The sequence below is a fragment of the Hyperoodon ampullatus genome (assembly GCF_949752795.1).
Source record: "Hyperoodon ampullatus genome assembly, chromosome: 2".
NCBI lineage: Eukaryota > Metazoa > Chordata > Mammalia > Artiodactyla > Ziphiidae > Hyperoodon > Hyperoodon ampullatus.
The window spans coordinates 151,974,849-151,997,425 of record NC_136915.1 but is presented as its reverse complement, the minus strand read 5'-3'; the positions used below and the strand labels follow the sequence as shown (position 1 = coordinate 151,997,425).

Below are 22,577 nucleotides of genomic sequence, written 5' to 3'. Positions count from 1 at the left end.
ACGGCAGGTCTTCCAAGCCCGCCCCACAGGCCCCCACGTTTGCCTCAGGGTCTCCCAGAGGCAGGGGTGTGGGTAGGGGCACAGATGATCACAGTGGGGACGCTGTAGGGCGCCTGGAGCCCAGGCTGACTCTCTTCAAGTGTGTCGAGAGGTACGGTAGGCTCCCCCTCCGCCTCACCTCACTTCTGCTTCTGGGTTTTTATCTCCCCAAGAGGCTGTGGTGAACTTCCGTCCTAGCGAGAGAAGTAACCACTTTGTCAGCCTAACCTACCCTGGCACAGCCTATTTATCCTCTGATGCCCTTTGTGACCTATCAGTGTCACAAAGCCCTTTGTGACCTATCACTGTCACAAAGCCCTTTGCCTCATCCCCCAGCTGCCCCCTCAGGGCAGGGCCCCCATCCTCTCTCAAACACCCCATTGCCCCCGCGGAGGACAGGCCCATCCTGCCAGGGACTCGGGTGCGTTACCAAAATAAAAAATGTCTTCAAGTAGGAAAGTTTTGTGTGGGTCCTTTTTCTTTTCCTCCCCCAAATTCAGCTACTGGATGAAATCTATAGGAATGTAAGATGATGGGATCAATTTGAACCATTTAAGCTCATGGTTTAATTGTATCGAATAAGGCAGAGTTGGCAGTGGCGGTCCTTAGTCTGTCCTTTCATAAAATCTCAGTAAACGTGGACGATGGTGAGTGCCAATTCCCCTGTGAAGCCTTCCCTAACCCAGAACTCCTTCCCATGCCCCAGACCCCCTCCTCTGAATAGATCCAGTCCCCAAACACACGCCTCTCATTGTCTTTGTCACTCAGAGTTGTGATCATTACTCGTGCTGTCCTGTCTCCTCTACCATCTGTGTACCTCTGTACGGGACCGGTGTGGCACACTGTCTGAAAGTTGTTGCACCGAGGTAACTCCCTCTCTGCACCATCACCTGCCACCTTGAGCAAGTCCTTTAAATGCTCTGAACTTCCGTTTGCTTATCTGCAAAATGGAAAGACGTGAGAATCGGAAGGGGGCACACACATTCAAGAACTTTATAAACAGCTAAGGGCTGTGCATGTGTTTTTTGTGTGTGTGTGTAAATTTATTTTATTATTTATTTTTGGCTTCTCTTGTTGGGGAGCACGGGCTCTAGGCGTGCGGGCCTCGGTAGTTGTGGCGCACGGGCTTAGTTGCTCCGTGGCATGTGGGATCTTCGTGGACCAGGGCTCGAACCCGGGTCCCCCGCGTCGGCAGGCGGATTCTTAACCACTGCGCCACCAGTGAAGTCCCTATGCACGTGTTTTTAATGCATTTTCTTCCTTCAGACTAGTGTTTCCCTGCACTTGCCTGTGTGGAAGTCATAAGATCAAAGGAGCGTGATGTGATCTTTTTGTAACTTCTCCTCCTTGGGTCCAAGGAAAAGCTGGTGGAGAGTAAAGCATTAATTGCGGCTCCCTGCAGCTCCTAGTCTTCTCGGAAACTCTGGGTTAATTCTGGGGTCAGGAACCTTGTTTGGCCAGGGGACACAGTGCACATGTGTAGGTCTTGGGCTGGCTCCCTTTCTCATCAGTGCTCCCCACCAAGTGCCCACCATTCCATCCACCAACAGAAGAGACCTCTCCCCAGCCTCCCGTGATGAGGTCTGTGGAAGTCACAAACTGTAGGTCCAATCAACAAGGATGCTCTGACCTAAGAAATACTCTCCCTCATGTGAGGTTTAAGGATTTGGTTTTGGAGCCCCAGAAGAAAAAAGTGCCTGCAGATTTGGTGTGGAGAAACCCTTCTGAGCAGGGCATTCAAAAGTTGAATTAGTGGCTGGAGGAGGACTGGACGCTGGACGTTCCAGGAGTGAACGCTGGAATTCCAGGTGGGAGCCTGTTTCTGGCCGCAGCCCGGGTCATGCCAGAGGCTAGAGGTAGAAGCGTGGGAGCCAGACACAGCTCAAGGGTGGACTGGATGCTCTCGAGATAAGGCCAGCTAAGAGCTGTGAGCTCACTGAAGTTCGAAAACCGGCTCCCAGCCCCCACCCCTCCCTCCCCTCAATCTAGTAAAATTGATGCTCATCTCTGTAGTTTTGGAACATGATGGTAAGAATGGTGGTGCCTCGGGTTCTTGTGCTGGTCCTATCTCAGGCTTGTTTGCTTGCTTCCTTCTTAAACTACAGACAGACAGGGCTTTGCATAGAGAAGTGGGCTGGTGGATCACTGTTCTGCAAAGATCCCATTGTGCGACTGGAGCAGGTTACCTTCTCTGAGCCTCAGTGTTCTCATCTGTAAAATAGGCATATCGTTCCTTCTTTTCCTAATAACCAAACAAGTGTTCTTGTACTTTACCTTAAATAAATGTAATTTAAAGATGCCAAGCCTTTCTGACATCACTTTTGTGCATAAATAAAAGTGAAAAAAGAGAAAGGCATTGGCAATAACTTCATCACAACTGCCATGGTGATTGTAGGACCATCCTGATTTCAGAGTTAGTAAAATGTGAAAAATACAACACCTGTGTACCTACCATCTTGCTTAAGAGACAGAACAATTCCCAGCAGCACTAACAGCCTTGTGTCCACCTCCTTGACCTAGCCTTTCCACCCTAGAGAAAACTGTCCTCAATTTCGTGTTTACTCTTCCCTCATTTTTAGCTACCGTTGTTTTAAACATGTACCCTATGCAATCTGTTGTTTGAGCTTGTTTCAGAATGGTTCCATGAGTGGAACTGTATCCCATTCTTTTGATGTTTTTAAAAATCATGAGAAGTTGGTCTATGCTAATGTGTGTAGCTCATTTATTTTTCACTATTGAATATTCCAATCTCATCATATCCTGCTGTATGAATTCTGCGGATGGAAATTTGGGCTGTTTCCCGTGTTTTGCTGTTAAGTTATTTTTGCTCTAAACATTCTCAGAGTTGTTTCTTAGAACATGTGTGTTTCTCCAGGGTATATACCTGGGCAGGGAACGGCTAAGTCTAGATGAGAGTGCTTGCTGTTCTGATTGCTAGCTAATACTGCCGCCCTTATTTCTGTCCACTGAATAGCCCGAGGGGACATGAGTCCTGTTCTGGCTCTGTTTACAGACCTTCAGGGGGACTAAGCGTTTATAAAAAGAATAGGGGGGGATTCCCTGGTGGCGCAGTGGTTGAGAGTCCACCTGCGGATGCAGGGAACATGAGTTCGTGCCCCGGTCCTGGAAGATCCCACATGCCGCGGAGCGGCTGGGCCCGTGAGCCATGGCCGCTGGGCCTGCTCGTCCGGAGCCTGTGCTCCGCGACGGGAAGAGGCCACAACAGTGAGTGGTCCGCGTACCGGAAAAAACAAACAAACAAACAAAAAAACCAGAAAGAATAGGGGGATAGTGAAGGAGAGCTTCCCAGACCATAGTCTGACTTTGAGCCATGGCCCTGAGGGGCAAAGCCAGAAAGGAGTGGAAGCCAGGTGGAAGCCAACTGCTGTTGGCGCTGAGCATGCGTGTGAGGTGGGGCTGCCCTTGCCTGGACACTGGGTCTCAGACTGTGGCACAGCTGACATCACAGAATCCACTGTGAGGCTACGGCTGTGCTCCGGGACCTAGAAATTCAGACAAAACACTGCGTGCATTCTCAGACTGCATGTTTTTTTATTTAAATTGCAGTAAGGAAGCTGAAATGGGCTCTCCAGGGGTATTTCCCAGAGCCCTGGTCCCCTTTGCAGCTCCCAGCTCTAGGGCCTATTGATGGGCTTCAACGGTCACTGGCTCCATGGTCTCAGATGTGACACCAGTGATTTCCAGCCCCTGGCCACTCTCTGCTGTCTCTGTGATGGCCTCCATTCGGGTCCCTTCCACTGGCTTCGCCAGGATGCTCCCATGTTTATTTCGTGATGAGGCCACTGTCTTTTTTGTAAGTCTGGCTCTCATATTCCTGAAGCAAGAGCTGATCCTGCTGAGTATGTTGGTGGTGGGACCCGAACGCGCTGGAGATAAGCTCCTGCCCGATCTGTGCGAGGTCTTGGACTCGCTGGTGATGGGAGCACGGCTGATGCCTTTGGGAGCAGTGCCCTGCTCGCTGCCCCCCGGGCTGCCGTGGCCTTTGGCCTTTTGGTCATCTCTAGTGGCTCTGCGGCCGCCTGAGCCCGGGCCAGCTGCTTTGGGGATTGTCTTGCTCCCTGCTGCCTTGTGGTGGCTTTCCACGGAACTGCAGAGCGAGGGGCTCGTAAGAGCTCTGTCCTCTCCCCAGTGCTCCCTCCTCTCCCTTCTTCCCTTGTGGGCCTGGGACACTCTCTGTGAGCTGCCATCCTGTTCGCTCACTTTGCCTTCCTGTGGCAAGCTTGAGACGAGGGTCCCGTCATCGTCCTTGTCGGCTCTTCCTTTGACAGTCTTGCTGGTAGGTTCTGCTCCGACCAGAGTCATGCCGGCCCCTGGGGAGAGGCTGGTGGACGTGCTGGAAGCATACTGTGGATTGTTCTCAGCACCTGCCAAGGCCGTTTTCCCGCTCCTCCGGGATGTTCTGGCGGTGTCCCCAGTGGCTATGTTGGTTTTGCTTCCTCCAGGCCCGTCGCTGTCTGTGGCTGCTATGGCCGTGCTCTGCTCTTCAGCGGCAGGAGACTTGATCACTGCCGAGCTCAAAGCACCCGCTGCGGTGCCTCCTGCCACCCCTGCTGTCTCCACCTTTGTCGTTGCCCGCGATGCGGACGCTTTGTCAAGCCCTGTAGTAGGTTTTGCTTTCGCAGTGGCCACATCGGGCATGGTATCGGGCTTGTGGGAGTCCAGTTGGATCCCTTCGCCCCCCGCAAAAGCTGCAGACGTGGCCCCGGCCACCTCAGGGCACGTGTGGAGGCTGCTGACGCTCACCTGGTCCTGACGCCCCTTTCCTTGGAAATCCTCCACGGCCGGGCTCCTCCCGTCCTCCTCCTCCTCGAACACAGGCACGCAGGTCAGGTCCCAGACGGGAACGGCATAGGTGTTGCTTTCACTGTCCACTGGTGGTCGCAGGAGGTCAATCAGCTGTTCCCACTCGGCGAAGAGGTCTTCCCGCGCGTCCAGAGGGGGACACAGCTGCAGGTAGAAGCAGCGGCCAGTGGCAAGCTTCACGCGCAGCTGTTGTTTCTCACGATTGTGAGTGGAGATCCTCACGAACTCCAAGGGAAGGAGCCTGGTGAGCTCTAAGGTCTTTGCAGCCTTGTGGCTCTTGCCCTTGGTGGCCGGGCTGCGCTCGGCGTGCTTTTCACAGCCGGTGGCCCGTCGGGCCAGCAGCATGATGTCTGGGAGCGGGAGGACGGGGCTGGTGGATGTGATGCCCATGGTCACCATGCCGCCCCAGTTGTGCACGTCAATCGCTTCTCCCCTCTTCGTGACCTGGATGAAGTCGCTCTCGAATATTGCTGCGTACTTGAATATGTGGTATTCGCCCTTGTGCAGTTGCTGCTGCAGCTTCCCCGTGGTGGTGTTGAACAGGTCCACCCAGGTGCTGCTCCGGGCCGTGTGATACGGGAGCAGAGAGTCCCCACTCATGGCTGTCTTTGATCACGACAGGCAGCGCGGTTAAGGCGGGTCCCTGGCTCTTCCCTCCCTCGGCCTCACTGGCAGAAGAGCGAGCTGCGATGCTCCTGCGTCACACAGGCGGCCGTACGGCAGGTCTTCCAAGCCCGCCCCACAGGCCCCCACGTTTGCCTCAGGGTCTCCCAGAGGCAGGGGTGTGGGTAGGGGCACAGATGATCACAGTGGGGACGCTGTAGGGCGCCTGGAGCCCAGGCTGACTCTCTTCAAGTGTGTCGAGAGGTACGGTAGGCTCCCCCTCCGCCTCACCTCACTTCTGCTTCTGGGTTTTTATCTCCCCAAGAGGCTGTGGTGAACTTCCGTCCTAGCGAGAGAAGTAACCACTTTGTCAGCCTAACCTACCCTGGCACAGCCTATTTATCCTCTGATGCCTTTTGTGACCTATCAGTGTCACAAAGCCCTTTGTGACCTATCACTGTCACAAAGCCCTTTGCCTCATCCCCCAGCTGCCCCCTCAGGGCAGGGCCCCCATCCTCTCTCAAACACCCCATTGCCCCCGCGGAGGACAGGCCCATCCTGCCAGGGACTCGGGTGCGTTACCAAAATAAAAAATGTCTTCAAGTAGGAAAGTTTTGTGTGGGTCCTTTTTCTTTTCCTCCCCCAAATTCAGCTACTGGATGAAATCTATAGGAATGTAAGATGATGGGATCAATTTGAACCATTTAAGCTCATGGTTTAATTGTATCGAATAAGGCAGAGTTGGCAGTGGCGGTCCTTAGTCTGTCCTTTCATAAAATCTCAGTAAACGTGGACGATGGTGAGTGCCAATTCCCCTGTGAAGCCTTCCCTAACCCAGAACTCCTTCCCATGCCCCAGACCCCCTCCTCTGAATAGATCCAGTCCCCAAACACACGCCTCTCATTGTCTTTGTCACTCAGAGTTGTGATCATTACTCGTGCTGTCCTGTCTCCTCCACCATCTGTGTACCTCTGTGCGGGACCGGGGTGGCACACTGTCTGAAAGTTGTTGCACCGAGGTAGCTCCCTCTCTGCACCATCACCTGCCACCTTGAGCAAGTCCTTTAAATGCTCTGAACTTCCGTTTGCTTATCTGCAAAATGGAAAGACGTGAGAATCGGAAGGGGGCACACACATTCAAGAACTTTATAAACAGCTAAGGGCTGTGCACGTGTTTTTTTTTTTTTTCTGTAAATTTATTTTATTATTTATTTTTGGCTTCTCTTGTTGGGGAGCACGGGCTCTAGGCGTGCGGGCCTCGGTAGTTGTGGCGCACGGGCTTAGTTGCTCCGTGGCATGTGGGATCTTCGTGGACCAGGGCTCGAACCCGGGTCCCCCGTGTCGGCAGGCGGATTCTTAACCACTGCGCCACCAGCGAAGTCCCTATGCACGTGTTTTTAATGCATTTTCTTCCTTCAGACTAGTGTTTCCCTGCACTTGCCTGTGTGGAAGTCATAAGATCAAAGGAGCGTGATGTGATCTTTTTGTAACTTCTCCTCCTTGGGTCCAAGGAAAAGCTGGTGGAGAGTAAAGCATTAATTGCGGCTCCCTGCAGCTCCTAGTCTTCTCGGAAACTCTGGGTTAATTCTGGGGTCAGGAACCTTGTTTGGCCAGGGGAAACAGTGCACATGTGTAGGTGTTGGGCTGGCTCCCTTTCTCATCAATGCTCCCCACCAAGTGCCCACCATTCCGTCCACCAACAGAAGAGACCTCTCCCCAGCCTCCCGTGATGAGGTCTGTGGAAGTCACAAACTGTAGGTCCAATCAACAAGGATGCTCTGACCTAAGAAATACTCTCCCTCATGTGAGGTTTAAGGATTTGGTTTTGGAGCCCCAGAAGAAAAAAGTGCCTGCAGATTTGGTGTGGAGAAACCCTTCTGAGCAGGGCATTCAAAAGTTGAATTAGTGGCTGGAGGAGGACTGGACGCTGGACGTTCCAGGAGTGAACGCTGGAATTCCAGGTGGGAGCCTGTTTCTGGCCGCAGCCCGGGTCATGCCAGAGGCTAGAGGTAGAAGCGTGGGAGCCAGACACAGCTCAAGGGTGGACTGGATGCTCTCGAGATAAGGCCAGCTAAGAGCTGTGAGCTCACTGAAGTTCGAAAACCGGCTCCCAGCCCCCACCCCTCCCTCCCCTCAATCTAGTAAAATTGATGCTCATCTCTGTAGTTTTGGAACATGATGGTAAGAATGGTGGTGCCTCGGGTTCTTGTGCTGGTCCTATCTCAGGCTTGTTTGCTTGCTTCCTTCTTAAACTACAGACAGACAGGGCTTTGCATAGAGAAGTGGGCTGGTGGATCACCGTTCTGCAAAGATCCCATTGTGCGACTGGAGCAGGTTACCTTCTCTGAGCCTCAGTGTTCTCATCTGTAAAATAGGCATATCGTTCCTTCTTTTCCTAATAACCAAACAAGTGTTCTTGTACTTTACCTTAAATAAATGTAATTTAAAGATGCCAAGCCTTTCTGACATCACTTTTGTGCATAAATAAAAGTGAAAAAAAGAGAAAGGCATTGGCAATAACTTCATCACAACTGCCATGGTGATTGTAGGACCATCCTGATTTCAGAGTTAGTAAAATGTGAAAAATACAACACCTGTGTACCTACCATCTTGCTTAAGAGACAGAACAATTCCCAGCAGCACTAACAGCCTTGTGTCCACCTCCTTGACCTAGCCTTTCCACCCTAGAGAAAACTGTCCTCAATTTTGTGTTTACTCTTCCCTCATTTTTAGCTACCGTTGTTTTAAACATGTACCCTATGCAATCTGTTGTTTGAGCTTGTTTCAGAATGGTTCCATGAGTGGAACTGTATCCCATTCTTTTGATGTTTTTAAAAATCATGAGAAGTTGATCTATGCTAATGTGTGTAGCTCATTTATTTTTCACTATTGAATATTCCAATCTCATCCTATCCTGCTGTATGAATTCTGCGGATGGAAATTTGGGCTGTTTCCCGTGTTTTGCTGTTAAGTTATTTTTGCTCTAAACATTCTCAGAGTTGTTTCTTAGAACATGTGTGTTTCTCCAGGGTATATACCTGGGCAGGGAACGGCTAAGTCTAGATGAGAGTGCTTGCTGTTCTGATTGCTAGCTAATACTGCCGCCCTTATTTCTGTCCACTGAATAGCCCGAGGGGACATGAGTCCTGTTCTGGCTCTGTTCACAGACCTTCAGGGGGATTAAGCGTTTATAAAAAGAATAGGGGGGGATTCCCTGGTGGCGCAGTGGTTGAGAGTCCACCTGCGGATGCAGGGAACATGAGTTCGTGCCCCGGTCCTGGAAGATCCCACATGCCGCGGAGCAGCTGGGCCCGTGAGCCATGGCCGCTGGGCCTGCTCGTCCGGAGCCTGTGCTCCGCGACGGGAGAGGCCACAACAGTGAGTGGCCCGCGTACCGCAAAAAACAAAACAAAACAAAAACAAAACAGAAAGAATAGGGGGATAGTGAGGGAGAGCTTCCCAGACCATAGTCTGACTTTGAGCCATGGCCCTGAGGGGCAAAGCCAGAAAGGAGTGGAAGCCAGATGGAAGCCAACTGCTGTTGGCGCTGAGCATGAGTGTGAGGTGGGGCTGCCCTTGCCTGGACACTGAGTTTCAAGACTGTGGCACAGCTGACATCACAGAATCCACTGTGAGGCTACGGCTGTGCTTCGGGACCTAGAAATTCAGACAAAACACTGCGTGCATTCTCAGACTGTATGTTTTTTTATTTAAATTGCAGTAAGGAAGCTGAAATGGGCTCTCCAGGGGTATTTCCCAGAGCCCTGGTCCCCTTTGCAGCTCCCAGCTCCTATTGATGGGCTTCAACGGTCACTGGCTCCATGGTCTCAGATGTGACACCAGTGATTTCCAGCCCCTGGCCACTCTCTGCTGTCTCTGTGATGGCCTCCATTCGGGTCCCTTCCACTGGCTTCGCCAGGATGCTCCCATGTTTATTTCGTGATGAGGCCACTGTCTTTTTTGTAAGTCTGGCTCTCATATTCCTGAAGCAAGAGCTGATCCTGCTGAGTATGTTGGTGGTGGGACCCGAACGCGCTGGAGATAAGCTCCTGCCCGATCTGTGCGAGGTCTTGGACTCGCTGGTGATGGGAGCACGGCTGATGCCTTTGGGAGCAGTGCCCTGCTCGCTGCCCCCCGGGCTGCCGTGGCCTTTGGCCTTTTGGTCATCTCTAGTGGCTCTGCGGCCGCCTGAGCCCGGGCCAGCTGCTTTGGGGATTGTCTTGCTCCCTGCTGCCTTGTGGTGGCTTTCCACGGAACTGCAGAGCGAGGGGCTCGTAAGAGCTCTGTCCTCTCCCCAGTGCTCCCTCCTCTCTCTTCTTCCCTTGTGGGCCTGGGACACTCTCTGTGAGCTGCCATCCTGTTCGCTCACTTTGCCTTCCTGTGGCAAGCTTGAGACGAGGGTCCCGTCATCGTCCTTGTCGGCTCTTCCTTTGACAGTCTTGCTGGTAGGTTCTGCTCCGACCAGAGTCATGCCGGCCCCTGGGGAGAGGCTGGTGGACGTGCTGGAAGCATACTGTGGATTGTTCTCAGCACCTGCCAAGGCCGTTTTCCCGCTCCTCCGGGATGTTCTGGCGGTGTCCCCAGTGGCTATGTTGGTTTTGCTTCCTCCAGGCCCGTCGCTGGCTGTGGCTGCTATGGCCGTGCTCTGCTCTTCAGCGGCAGGAGACTTGATCACTGCCGAGCTCAAAGCACCCGCTGCGGTGCCTCCTGCCACCACTGCTGTCTCCACCTTTGTCGTTGCCCGCGATGCGGACGCTTTGTCAAGCCCTGTAGTAGGTTTTGCTTTCGCAGTGGCCACATCGGGCGTGGTATCGGGCTTGTGGGAGTCCAGTTGGATCCCTTCGCCCCCCGCAAAAGCTGCAGACGTGGCCCCGGCCACCTCAGGGCACGTGTGGAGGCTGCTGACGCTCACCTGGTCCTGACGCCCCTTTCCTTGGAAATCCTCCACGGCCGGGCTCCTCCCGTCCTCCTCCTCCTCGAACACAGGCACGCAGGTCAGGTCCCAGACGGGAACGGCATAGGTGTTGCTTTCACTGTCCACTGGTGGTCGCAGGAGGTCAATCAGCTGTTCCCACTCGGCGAAGAGGTCTTCCCGCGCGTCCAGAGGGGGACACAGCTGCAGGTAGAAGCAGCGGCCAGTGGCAAGCTTCACGCGCAGCTGTTGTTTCTCACGATTGTGAGTGGAGATCCTCACGAACTCCAAGGGAAGGAGCCTGGTGAGCTCTAAGGTCTTTGCAGCCTTGTGGCTCTTGCCCTTGGTGGCCGGGCTGCGCTCGGCGTGCTTTTCACAGCCGGTGGCCCGTCGGGCCAGCAGCATGATGTCTGGGAGCGGGAGGACGGGGCTGGTGGATGTGATGCCCATGGTCACCATGCCGCCCCAGTTGTGCACGTCAATCGCTTCTCCCCTCTTCGTGACCTGGATGAAGTCGCTCTCGAATATTGCTGCGTACTTGAATATGTGGTATTCGCCCTTGTGCAGTTGCTGCTGCAGCTTCCCCGTGGTGGTGTTGAACAGGTCCACCCAGGTGCTGCTCCGGGCCGTGTGATACGGGAGCAGAGAGTCCCCACTCATGGCTGTCTTTGATCACGACAGGCAGCGCGGTTAAGGCGGGTCCCTGGCTCTTCCCTCCCTCGGCCTCACTGGCAGAAGAGCGAGCTGCGATGCTCCTGCGTCACACAGGCGGCCGTACGGCAGGTCTTCCAAGCCCGCCCCACAGGCCCCCACGTTTGCCTCAGGGTCTCCCAGAGGCAGGGGTGTGGGTAGGGGCACAGATGATCACAGTGGGGACGCTGTAGGGCGCCTGGAGCCCAGGCTGACTCTCTTCAAGTGTGTCGAGAGGTACGGTAGGCTCCCCCTCCGCCTCACCTCACTTCTGCTTCTGGGTTTTTATCTCCCCAAGAGGCTGTGGTGAACTTCCGTCCTAGCGAGAGAAGTAACCACTTTGTCAGCCTAACCCCCTGGCACAGCCTATTTATCCTCTGATGCCCTTTGTGACCTATCAGTGTCACAAAGCCCTTTGTGACTTATCACTGTCACAAAGCCCTTTGCCTCATCCCCCAGCTGCCCCCTCAGGGCAGGGCCCCCATCCTCTCTCAAACACCCCATTGCCCCTGCGGAGGACAGGCCCATCCTGCCAGGGACTCAGGTGCGTTACCAAAATAAAAAATGTCTTCAAGTGGGAAAGTTTTGTGTGGGTCCTTTTTCTTTTCCTCCCCCAAATTCAGCTACTGGATGAAATCTATAGGAATGTAAGATGATGGGATCAATTTGAACCATTTAAGCTCATGGTTTAATTGTATCGAATAAGGCAGAGTTGGCAGTGGCGGTCCTTAGTCTGTCCTTTCATAAAATCTCAGTAAACGTGGACGATGGTGAGTGCCAATTCCCCTGTGAAGCCTTCCCTAACCCAGAACTCCTTCCCATGCCCCAGACCCCCTCCTCTGAATAGATCCAGTCCCCAAACACACGCCTCTCATTGTCTTTGTCACTCAGAGTTGTGATCATTACTCGTGCTGTCCTGTCTCCTCCACCATCTGTGTACCTCTGTGCGGGACCGGGGTGGCACACTGTCTGAAAGTTGTTGCACCGAGGTAGCTCCCTCTCTGCACCATCACCTGCCACCTTGAGCAAGTCCTTTAAATGCTCTGAACTTCCGTTTGCTTATCTGCAAAATGGAAAGACGTGAGAATCGGAAGGGGGCACACACATTCAAGAACTTTATAAACAGCTAAGGGCTGTGCACGTGTTTTTTTTTTTTTCTGTAAATTTATTTTATTATTTATTTTTGGCTTCTCTTGTTGGGGAGCACGGGCTCTAGGCGTGCGGGCCTCGGTAGTTGTGGCGCACGGGTTTAGTTGCTCCGTGGCATGTGGGATCTTCCTGGACCAGGGCTCGAACCCGGGTCCCCCGCGTCGGCAGGCGGATTCTTAACCACTGCGCCACCAGCGAAGTCCCTATGCACGTGTTTTTAATGCATTTTCTTCCTTCAGACTAGTGTTTCCCTGCACTTGCCTGTGTGGAAGTCATAAGATCAAAGGAGTGTGATGTGATCTTTTTGTAACTTCTCCTCCTTGGGTCCAAGGAAAAGCTGGTGGAGAGTAAAGCATTAATTGCGGCTCCCTGCAGCTCCTAGTCTTCTTGGAAACTCTGGGTTAATTCTGGGGTCAGGAACCTTGTTTGGCCAGGGGAAACAGTGCACATGTGTAGGTGTTGGGCTGGCTCCCTTTCTCATCAGTGCTCCCCACCAAGTGCCCACCATTCCGTCCACCAACAGAAGAGACCTCTCCCCAGCCTCCCGTGATGAGGTCTGTGGAAGTCACAAACTGTAGGTCCAATCAACAAGGATGCTCTGACCTAACAAATACTCTCCCTCGTGTGAGGTTTAAGGATTTGGTTTTGGAGCCCCAGAAGAAAAAAGTGCCTGCAGGTTTGGTGTGGAGAAACCCTTCTGAGCAGGGCATTCAAAAGTTGAATTAGTGGCTGGAGGAGGACTGGACGCTGGACGTTCCAGGAGTGAACGCTGGAATTCCAGGTGGGAGCCTGTTTCTGGCCGCAGCCCGGGTCATGCCAGAGGCTAGAGGTAGAAGCGTGGGAGCCAGACACAGCTCAAGGGTGGACTGGATGCTCTCGAGATAAGGCCAGCTAAGAGCTGTGAGCTCACTGAAGTTCGAAAACCGGCTCCCAGCCCCCACCCCTCCCTCCCCTCAATCTAGTAAAATTGATGCTCATCTCTGTAGTTTTGGAACATGATGGTAAGAATGGTGGTGCCTCGGGTTCTTGTGCTGGTCCTATCTCAGGCTTGTTTGCTTGCTTCCTTCTTAAACTACAGACAGACAGGGCTTTGCATAGAGAAGTGGGCTGGTGGATCACCGTTCTGCAAAGATCCCATTGTGCAACTGGAGCAGGTTACCTTCTCTGAGCCTCAGTGTTCTCATCTGTAAAATAGGCATATCGTTCCTTCTTTTCCTAATAACCAAACAAGTGTTCTTGTACTTTACCTTAAATAAATGTAATTTAAAGATGCCAAGCCTTTCTGACATCACTTTTGTGCATAAATAAAAGTGAAAAAAAGAGAAAGGCATTGGCAATAACTTCATCACAACTGCCATGGTGATTGTAGGACCATCCTGATTTCAGAGTTAGTAAAATGTGAAAAATACAACACCTGTGTACCTACCATCTTGCTTAAGAGACAGAACAATTCCCAGCAGCACTAACAGCCTTGTGTCCACCTCCTTGACCTAGCCTTTCCACCCTAGAGAAAACTGTCCTCAATTTTGTGTTTACTCTTCCCTCATTTTTAGCTACCGTTGTTTTAAACATGTACCCTATGCAATCTGTTGTTTGAGCTTGTTTCAGAATGGTTCCATGAGTGGAACTGTATCCCATTCTTTTGATGTTTTTAAAAATCATGAGAAGTTGATCTATGCTAATGTGTGTAGCTCATTTATTTTTCACTATTGAATATTCCAATCTCATCCTATCCTGCTGTATGAATTCTGCGGATGGAAATTTGGGCTGTTTCCCGTGTTTTGCTGTTAAGTTATTTTTGCTCTAAACATTCTCAGAGTTGTTTCTTAGAACATGTGTGTTTCTCCAGGGTATATACCTGGGCAGGGAACGGCTAAGTCTAGATGAGAGTGCTTGCTGTTCTGATTGCTAGCTAATACTGCCGCCCTTATTTCTGTCCACTGAATAGCCCGAGGGGACATGAGTCCTGTTCTGGCTCTGTTTACAGACCTTCAGGGGGATTAAGCGTTTATAAAAAGAATAGGGGGGGATTCCCTGGTGGCGCAGTGGTTGAGAGTCCACCTGCGGATGCAGGGAACATGAGTTCGTGCCCCGGTCCTGGAAGATCCCACATGCCGCGGAGCAGCTGGGCCCGTGAGCCATGGCCGCTGGGCCTGCTCGTCCGGAGCCTGTGCTCCGCGACGGGAGAGGCCACAACAGTGAGTGGCCCGCGTACCGCAAAAAACAAAACAAAACAAAAACAAAACAGAAAGAATAGGGGGATAGTGAGGGAGAGCTTCCCAGACCATAGTCTGACTTTGAGCCATGGCCCTGAGGGGCAAAGCCAGAAAGGAGTGGAAGCCAGATGGAAGCCAACTGCTGTTGGCGCTGAGCATGAGTGTGAGGTGGGGCTGCCCTTGCCTGGACACTGAGTTTCAAGACTGTGGCACAGCTGACATCACAGAATCCACTGTGAGGCTACGGCTGTGCTTCGGGACCTAGAAATTCAGACAAAACACTGCGTGCATTCTCAGACTGTATGTTTTTTTATTTAAATTGCAGTAAGGAAGCTGAAATGGGCTCTCCAGGGGTATTTCCCAGAGCCCTGGTCCCCTTTGCAGCTCCCAGCTCCTATTGATGGGCTTCAACGGTCACTGGCTCCATGGTCTCAGATGTGACACCAGTGATTTCCAGCCCCTGGCCACTCTCTGCTGTCTCTGTGATGGCCTCCATTCGGGTCCCTTCCACTGGCTTCGCCAGGATGCTCCCATGTTTATTTCGTGATGAGGCCACTGTCTTTTTTGTAAGTCTGGCTCTCATATTCCTGAAGCAAGAGCTGATCCTGCTGAGTATGTTGGTGGTGGGACCCGAACGCGCTGGAGATAAGCTCCTGCCCGATCTGTGCGAGGTCTTGGACTCGCTGGTGATGGGAGCACGGCTGATGCCTTTGGGAGCAGTGCCCTGCTCGCTGCCCCCCGGGCTGCCGTGGCCTTTGGCCTTTTGGTCATCTCTAGTGGCTCTGCGGCCGCCTGAGCCCGGGCCAGCTGCTTTGGGGATTGTCTTGCTCCCTGCTGCCTTGTGGTGGCTTTCCACGGAACTGCAGAGCGAGGGGCTCGTAAGAGCTCTGTCCTCTCCCCAGTGCTCCCTCCTCTCTCTTCTTCCCTTGTGGGCCTGGGACACTCTCTGTGAGCTGCCATCCTGTTCGCTCACTTTGCCTTCCTGTGGCAAGCTTGAGACGAGGGTCCCGTCATCGTCCTTGTCGGCTCTTCCTTTGACAGTCTTGCTGGTAGGTTCTGCTCCGACCACAGTCATGCCGGCCCCTGGGGAGAGGCTGGTGGACGTGCTGGAAGCATACTGTGGATTGTTCTCAGCACCTGCCAAGGCCGTTTTCCCGCTCCTCCGGGATGTTCTGGCGGTGTCCCCAGTGGCTATGTTGGTTTTGCTTCCTCCAGGCCCGTCGCTGTCTGTGGCTGCTATGGCCGTGCTCTGCTCTTCAGCGGCAGGAGACTTGATCACTGCCGAGCTCAAAGCACCCGCTGCGGTGCCTCCTGCCACCCCTGCTGTCTCCACCTTTGTCGTTGCCCGCGATGCGGACGCTTTGTCAAGCCCTGTAGTAGGTTTTGCTTTCGCAGTGGCCACATCGGGCATGGTATCGGGCTTGTGGGAGTCCAGTTGGATCCCTTCGCCCCCCGCAAAAGCTGCAGACGTGGCCCCGGCCACCTCAGGGCACGTGTGGAGGCTGCTGACGCTCACCTGGTCCTGACGCCCCTTTCCTTGGAAATCCTCCACGGCCGGGCTCCTCCCGTCCTCCTCCTCCTCGAACACAGGCACGCAGGTCAGGTCCCAGACGGGAACGGCATAGGTGTTGCTTTCACTGTCCACTGGTGGTCGCAGGAGGTCAATCAGCTGTTCCCACTCGGCGAAGAGGTCTTCCCGCGCGTCCAGAGGGGGACACAGCTGCAGGTAGAAGCAGCGGCCAGTGGCAAGCTTCACGCGCAGCTGTTGTTTCTCACGATTGTGAGTGGAGATCCTCACGAACTCCAAGGGAAGGAGCCTGGTGAGCTCTAAGGTCTTTGCAGCCTTGTGGCTCTTGCCCTTGGTGGCCGGGCTGCGCTCGGTGTGCTTTTCACAGCCGGTGGCCCGTCGGGCCAGCAGCATGATGTCTGGGAGCGGGAGGACGGGGCTGGTGGATGTGATGCCCATGGTCACCATGCCGCCCCAGTTGTGCACGTCAATCGCTTCTCCCCTCTTCGTGACCTGGATGAAGTCGCTCTCGAATATTGCTGCGTACTTGAATATGTGGTATTCGCCCTTGTGCAGTTGCTGCTGCAGCTTCCCCGTGGTGGTGTTGAACAGGTCCACCCAGGTGCTGCTCCGGGCCGTGTGATACGGGAGCAGAGAGTCCCCACTCATGGCTGTCTTTGATCACGACAGGCAGCGCGGTTAAGGCGGGTCCCTGGCTCTTCCCTCCCTCGGCCTCACTGGCAGAAGAGCGAGCTGCGATGCTCCTGCGTCACACAGGCGGCCGTACGGCAGGTCTTCCAAGCCCGCCCCACAGGCCCCCACGTTTGCCTCAGGGTCTCCCAGAGGCAGGGGTGTGGGTAGGGGCACAGATGATCACAGTGGGGACGCTGTAGGGCGCCTGGAGCCCAGGCTGACTCTCTTCAAGTGTGTCGAGAGGTACGGTAGGCTCCCCCTCCGCCTCACCTCACTTCTGCTTCTGGGTTTTTATCTCCCCAAGAGGCTGTAGTGAACTTCCGTCCTAGCGAGAGAAGTAACCACTTTGTCAGCCTAACCCCCTGGCACAGCCTATTTATCCTCTGATGCCCTTTGTGACCTATCAGTGTCACAAAGCCCTTTGTGACCTATCACTGTCACAAAGCCCTTTGCCTCATCCCCCAGCTGCCCCCTCAGGGCAGGGCCCCCATCCTCTCTCAAACACCCCATTGCCCCCGCGGAGGACAGGCCCATCCTGCCAGGGACTCAGGTGCGTTACCAAAATAAAAAATGTCTTCAAGTGGGAAAGTTTTGTGTGGGTCCTTTTTCTTTTCCTCCCCCAAATTCAGCTACTGGATGAAATCTATAGGAATGTAAGATGATGGGATCAATTTGAACCATTTAAGCTCATGGTTTAATTGTATCGAATAAGGCAGAGTTGGCAGTGGCGGTCCTTAGTCTGTCCTTTCATAAAATCTCAGTAAACGTGGACGATGGTGAGTGCCAATTCCCCTGTGAAGCCTTCCCTAACCCAGAACTCCTTCCCATGCCCCAGACCCCCTCCTCTGAATAGATCCAGTCCCCAAACACACGCCTCTCATTGTCTTTGTCACTCAGAGTTGTGATCATTACTCGTGCTGTCCTGTCTCCTCCACCATCTGTGTACCTCTGTGCGGGACCGGGGTGGCACACTGTCTGAAAGTTGTTGCACCGAGGTAGCTCCCTCTCTGCACCATCACCTGCCACCTTGAGCAAGTCCTTTAAATGCTCTGAACTTCTGTTTGCTTATCTGCAAAATGGAAAGACGTGAGAATCGGAAGGGGGCACACACATTCAAGAACTTTATAAACAGCTAAGGGCTGTGCACGTGTTTTTTTTTTTTCTGTAAATTTATTTTATTATTTATTTTTGGCTTCTCTTGTTGGGGAGCACGGGCTCTAGGCGTGCGGGCCTCGGTAGTTGTGGCGCACGGGTTTAGTTGCTCCGTGGCATGTGGGATCTTCGTGGACCAGGGCTCGAACCCGGGTCCCCCGCGTCGGCAGGCGGATTCTTAACCACTGCGCCACCAGCGAAGTCCCTATGCACGTGTTTTTAATGCATTTTCTTCCTTCAGACTAGTGTTTCCCTGCACTTGCCTGTGTGGAAATCATAAGATCAAAGGAGTGTGATGTGATCTTTTTGTAACTTCTCCTCCTTGGGTCCAAGGAAAAGCTGGTGGAGAGTAAAGCATTAATTGCGGCTCCCTGCAGCTCCTAGTCTTCTCGGAAACTCTGGGTTAATTCTGGGGTCAGGAACCTTGTTTGGCCAGGGGAAACAGTGCACATGTGTAGGTGTTGGGCTGGCTCCCTTTCTCATCAGTGCTCCCCACCAAGTGCCCACCATTCCGTCCACCAACAGAAGAGACCTCTCCCCAGCCTCCCGTGATGAGGTCTGTGGAAGTCACAAACTGTAGGTCCAATCAACAAGGATGCTCTGACCTAACAAATACTCTCCCTCGTGTGAGGTTTAAGGATTTGGTTTTGGAGCCCCAGAAGAAAAAAGTGCCTGCAGGTTTGGTGTGGAGAAACCCTTCTGAGCAGGGCATTCAAAAGTTGAATTAGTGGCTGGAGGAGGACTGGACGCTGGACGTTCCAGGAGTGAACGCTGGAATTCCAGGTGGGAGCCTGTTTCTGGCCGCAGCCCGGGTCATGCCAGAGGCTAGAGGTAGAAGCGTGGGAGCCAGACACAGCTCAAGGGTGGACTGGATGCTCTCGAGATAAGGCCAGCTAAGAGCTGTGAGCTCACTGAAGTTCGAAAACCGGCTCCCAGCCCCCACCCCTCCCTCCCCTCAATCTAGTAAAATTGATGCTCATCTCTGTAGTTTTGGAACATGATGGTAAGAATGGTGGTGCCTCGGGTTCTTGTGCTGGTCCTATCTCAGGCTTGTTTGCTTGCTTCCTTCTTAAACTACAGACAGACAGGGCTTTGCATAGAGAAGTGGGCTGGTGGATCACCGTTCTGCAAAGATCCCATTGTGCAACTGGAGCAGGTTACCTTCTCTGAGCCTCAGTGTTCTCATCTGTAAAATAGGCATATCGTTCCTTCTTTTCCTAATAACCAAACAAGTGTTCTTGTACTTTACCTTAAATAAATGTAATTTAAAGATGCCAAGCCTTTCTGACATCACTTTTGTGCATAAATAAAAGTGAAAAAAAGAGAAAGGCATTGGCAATAACTTCATCACAACTGCCATGGTGATTGTAGGACCATCCTGATTTCAGAGTTAGTAAAATGTGAAAAATACAACACCTGTGTACCTACCATCTTGCTTAAGAGACAGAACAATTCCCAGCAGCACTAACAGCCTTGTGTCCACCTCCTTGACCTAGCCTTTCCACCCTAGAGAAAACTGTCCTCAATTTTGTGTTTACTCTTCCCTCATTTTTAGCTACCGTTGTTTTAAACATGTACCCTATGCAATCTGTTGTTTGAGCTTGTTTCAGAATGGTTCCATGAGTGGAACTGTATCCCATTCTTTTGATGTTTTTAAAAATCATGAGAAGTTGATCTATGCTAATGTGTGTAGCTCATTTATTTTTCACTATTGAATATTCCAATCTCATCCTATCCTGCTGTATGAATTCTGCGGATGGAAATTTGGGCTGTTTCCCGTGTTTTGCTGTTAAGTTATTTTTGCTCTAAACATTCTCAGAGTTGTTTCTTAGAACATGTGTGTTTCTCCAGGGTATATACCTGGGCAGGGAACGGCTAAGTCTAGATGAGAGTGCTTGCTGTTCTGATTGCTAGCTAATACTGCCGCCCTTATTTCTGTCCACTGAATAGCCCGAGGGGACATGAGTCCTGTTCTGGCTCTGTTCACAGACCTTCAGGGGGATTAAGCGTTTATAAAAAGAATAGGGGGGGATTCCCTGGTGGCGCAGTGGTTGAGAGTCCACCTGCGGATGCAGGGAACATGAGTTCGTGCCCCGGTCCTGGAAGATCCCACATGCCGCGGAGCAGCTGGGCCCGTGAGCCATGGCCGCTGGGCCTGCTCGTCCGGAGCCTGTGCTCCGCGACGGGAGAGGCCACAACAGTGAGTGGCCCGCGTACCGCAAAAAACAAAACAAAACAAAAACAAAACAGAAAGAATAGGGGGATAGTGAGGGAGAGCTTCCCAGACCATAGTCTGACTTTGAGCCATGGCCCTGAGGGGCAAAGCCAGAAAGGAGTGGAAGCCAGATGGAAGCCAACTGCTGTTGGCGCTGAGCATGAGTGTGAGGTGGGGCTGCCCTTGCCTGGACACTGAGTTTCAAGACTGTGGCACAGCTGACATCACAGAATCCACTGTGAGGCTACGGCTGTGCTTCGGGACCTAGAAATTCAGACAAAACACTGCGTGCATTCTCAGACTGTATGTTTTTTTATTTAAATTGCAGTAAGGAAGCTGAAATGGGCTCTCCAGGGGTATTTCCCAGAGCCCTGGTCCCCTTTGCAGCTCCCAGCTCCTATTGATGGGCTTCAACGGTCACTGGCTCCATGGTCTCAGATGTGACACCAGTGATTTCCAGCCCCTGGCCACTCTCTGCTGTCTCTGTGATGGCCTCCATTCGGGTCCCTTCCACTGGCTTCGCCAGGATGCTCCCATGTTTATTTCGTGATGAGGCCACTGTCTTTTTTGTAAGTCTGGCTCTCATATTCCTGAAGCAAGAGCTGATCCTGCTGAGTATGTTGGTGGTGGGACCCGAACGCGCTGGAGATAAGCTCCTGCCCGATCTGTGCGAGGTCTTGGACTCGCTGGTGATGGGAGCACGGCTGATGCCTTTGGGAGCAGTGCCCTGCTCGCTGCCCCCCGGGCTGCCGTGGCCTTTGGCCTTTTGGTCATCTCTAGTGGCTCTGCGGCCGCCTGAGCCCGGGCCAGCTGCTTTGGGGATTGTCTTGCTCCCTGCTGCCTTGTGGTGGCTTTCCACGGAACTGCAGAGCGAGGGGCTCGTAAGAGCTCTGTCCTCTCCCCAGTGCTCCCTCCTCTCTCTTCTTCCCTTGTGGGCCTGGGACACTCTCTGTGAGCTGCCATCCTGTTCGCTCACTTTGCCTTCCTGTGGCAAGCTTGAGACGAGGGTCCCGTCATCGTCCTTGTCGGCTCTTCCTTTGACAGTCTTGCTGGTAGGTTCTGCTCCGACCAGAGTCATGCCGGCCCCTGGGGAGAGGCTGGTGGACGTGCTGGAAGCATACTGTGGATTGTTCTCAGCACCTGCCAAGGCCGTTTTCCCGCTCCTCCGGGATGTTCTGGCGGTGTCCCCAGTGGCTATGTTGGTTTTGCTTCCTCCAGGCCCGTCGCTGGCTGTGGCTGCTATGGCCGTGCTCTGCTCTTCAGCGGCAGGAGACTTGATCACTGCCGAGCTCAAAGCACCCGCTGCGGTGCCTCCTGCCACCCCTGCTGTCTCCACCTTTGTCGTTGCCCGCGATGCGGACGCTTTGTCAAGCCCTGTAGTAGGTTTTGCTTTCGCAGTGGCCACATCGGGCATGGTATCGGGCTTGTGGGAGTCCAGTTGGATCCCTTCGCCCCCCGCAAAAGCTGCAGACGTGGCCCCGGCCACCTCAGGGCACGTGTGGAGGCTGCTGACGCTCACCTGGTCCTGACGCCCCTTTCCTTGGAAATCCTCCACGGCCGGGCTCCTCCCGTCCTCCTCCTCCTCGAACACAGGCACGCAGGTCAGGTCCCAGACGGGAACGGCATAGGTGTTGCTTTCACTGTCCACTGGTGGTCGCAGGAGGTCAATCAGCTGTTCCCACTCGGCGAAGAGGTCTTCCCGCGCGTCCAGAGGGGGACACAGCTGCAGGTAGAAGCAGCGGCCAGTGGCAAGCTTCACGCGCAGCTGTTGTTTCTCACGATTGTGAGTGGAGATCCTCACGAACTCCAAGGGAAGGAGCCTGGTGAGCTCTAAGGTCTTTGCAGCCTTGTGGCTCTTGCCCTTGGTGGCCGGGCTGCTCTCGGCGTGCTTTTCACAGCCGGTGGCCCGTCGGGCCAGCAGCATGATGTCTGGGAGCGGGAGGACGGGGCTGGTGGATGTGATGCCCATGGTCACCATGCCGCCCCAGTTGTGCACGTCAATCGCTTCTCCCCTCTTCGTGACCTGGATGAAGTCGCTCTCGAATATTGCTGCGTACTTGAATATGTGGTATTCGCCCTTGTGCAGTTGCTGCTGCAGCTTCCCCGTGGTGGTGTTGAACAGGTCCACCCAGGTGCTGCTCCGGGCCGTGTGATACGGGAGCAGAGAGTCCCCACTCATGGCTGTCTTTGATCACGACAGGCAGCGCGGTTAAGGCGGGTCCCTGGCTCTTCCCTCCCTCGGCCTCACTGGCAGAAGAGCGAGCTGCGATGCTCCTGCGTCACACAGGCGGCCGTACGGCAGGTCTTCCAAGCCCGCCCCACAGGCCCCCACGTTTGCCTCAGGGTCTCCCAGAGGCAGGGGTGTGGGTAGGGGCACAGATGATCACAGTGGGGACGCTGTAGGGCGCCTGGAGCCCAGGCTGACTCTCTTCAAGTGTGTCGAGAGGTACGGTAGGCTCCCCCTCCGCCTCACCTCACTTCTGCTTCTGGGTTTTTATCTCCCCAAGAGGCTGTGGTGAACTTCCGTCCTAGCGAGAGAAGTAACCACTTTGTCAGCCTAACCCCCTGGCACAGCCTA

The 22,577-nt window shown here is 53.5% G+C and overlaps 4 protein-coding genes across 4 annotated transcripts; all 4 read right to left on the bottom strand.

The window, feature by feature from the left end:
* Positions 1 to 841: 841 nt before the first annotated feature.
* LOC307066415 (Golgi-associated RAB2 interactor protein 4-like) lies at positions 842 to 5,463 on the bottom strand (the record flags this gene model as incomplete). Its single annotated transcript, XM_079723562.1, has 2 exons — positions 842 to 848; positions 4,646 to 5,463. 2 exons carry the CDS (start codon positions 5,461 to 5,463, stop codon positions 842 to 844), a joined length of 825 nt encoding a protein of 274 aa, XP_079579688.1.
* Positions 5,464 to 5,962: 499 nt separating this feature from the next.
* LOC307066404 (Golgi-associated RAB2 interactor protein 4-like) lies at positions 5,963 to 11,037 on the bottom strand (the record flags this gene model as incomplete). Its single annotated transcript, XM_079723553.1, has 2 exons — positions 5,963 to 5,981; positions 10,220 to 11,037. 2 exons carry the CDS (start codon positions 11,035 to 11,037, stop codon positions 5,963 to 5,965), a joined length of 837 nt encoding a protein of 278 aa, XP_079579679.1.
* A 521-nt stretch (positions 11,038 to 11,558) lies between these two features.
* LOC307066395 (Golgi-associated RAB2 interactor protein 4-like) lies at positions 11,559 to 16,608 on the bottom strand (the record flags this gene model as incomplete). Its single annotated transcript, XM_079723542.1, has 2 exons — positions 11,559 to 11,576; positions 15,835 to 16,608. The coding sequence occupies 2 exons, from the start codon at positions 16,606 to 16,608 to the stop codon at positions 11,559 to 11,561; spliced, it is 792 nt and encodes a 263-aa protein (XP_079579668.1).
* LOC307066387 (Golgi-associated RAB2 interactor protein 4-like) lies at positions 16,605 to 22,178 on the bottom strand (the record flags this gene model as incomplete). Its single annotated transcript, XM_079723529.1, has 2 exons — positions 16,605 to 16,614; positions 21,361 to 22,178. 2 exons carry the CDS (start codon positions 22,176 to 22,178, stop codon positions 16,605 to 16,607), a joined length of 828 nt encoding a protein of 275 aa, XP_079579655.1.
* Positions 22,179 to 22,577: the final 399 nt, after the last annotated feature.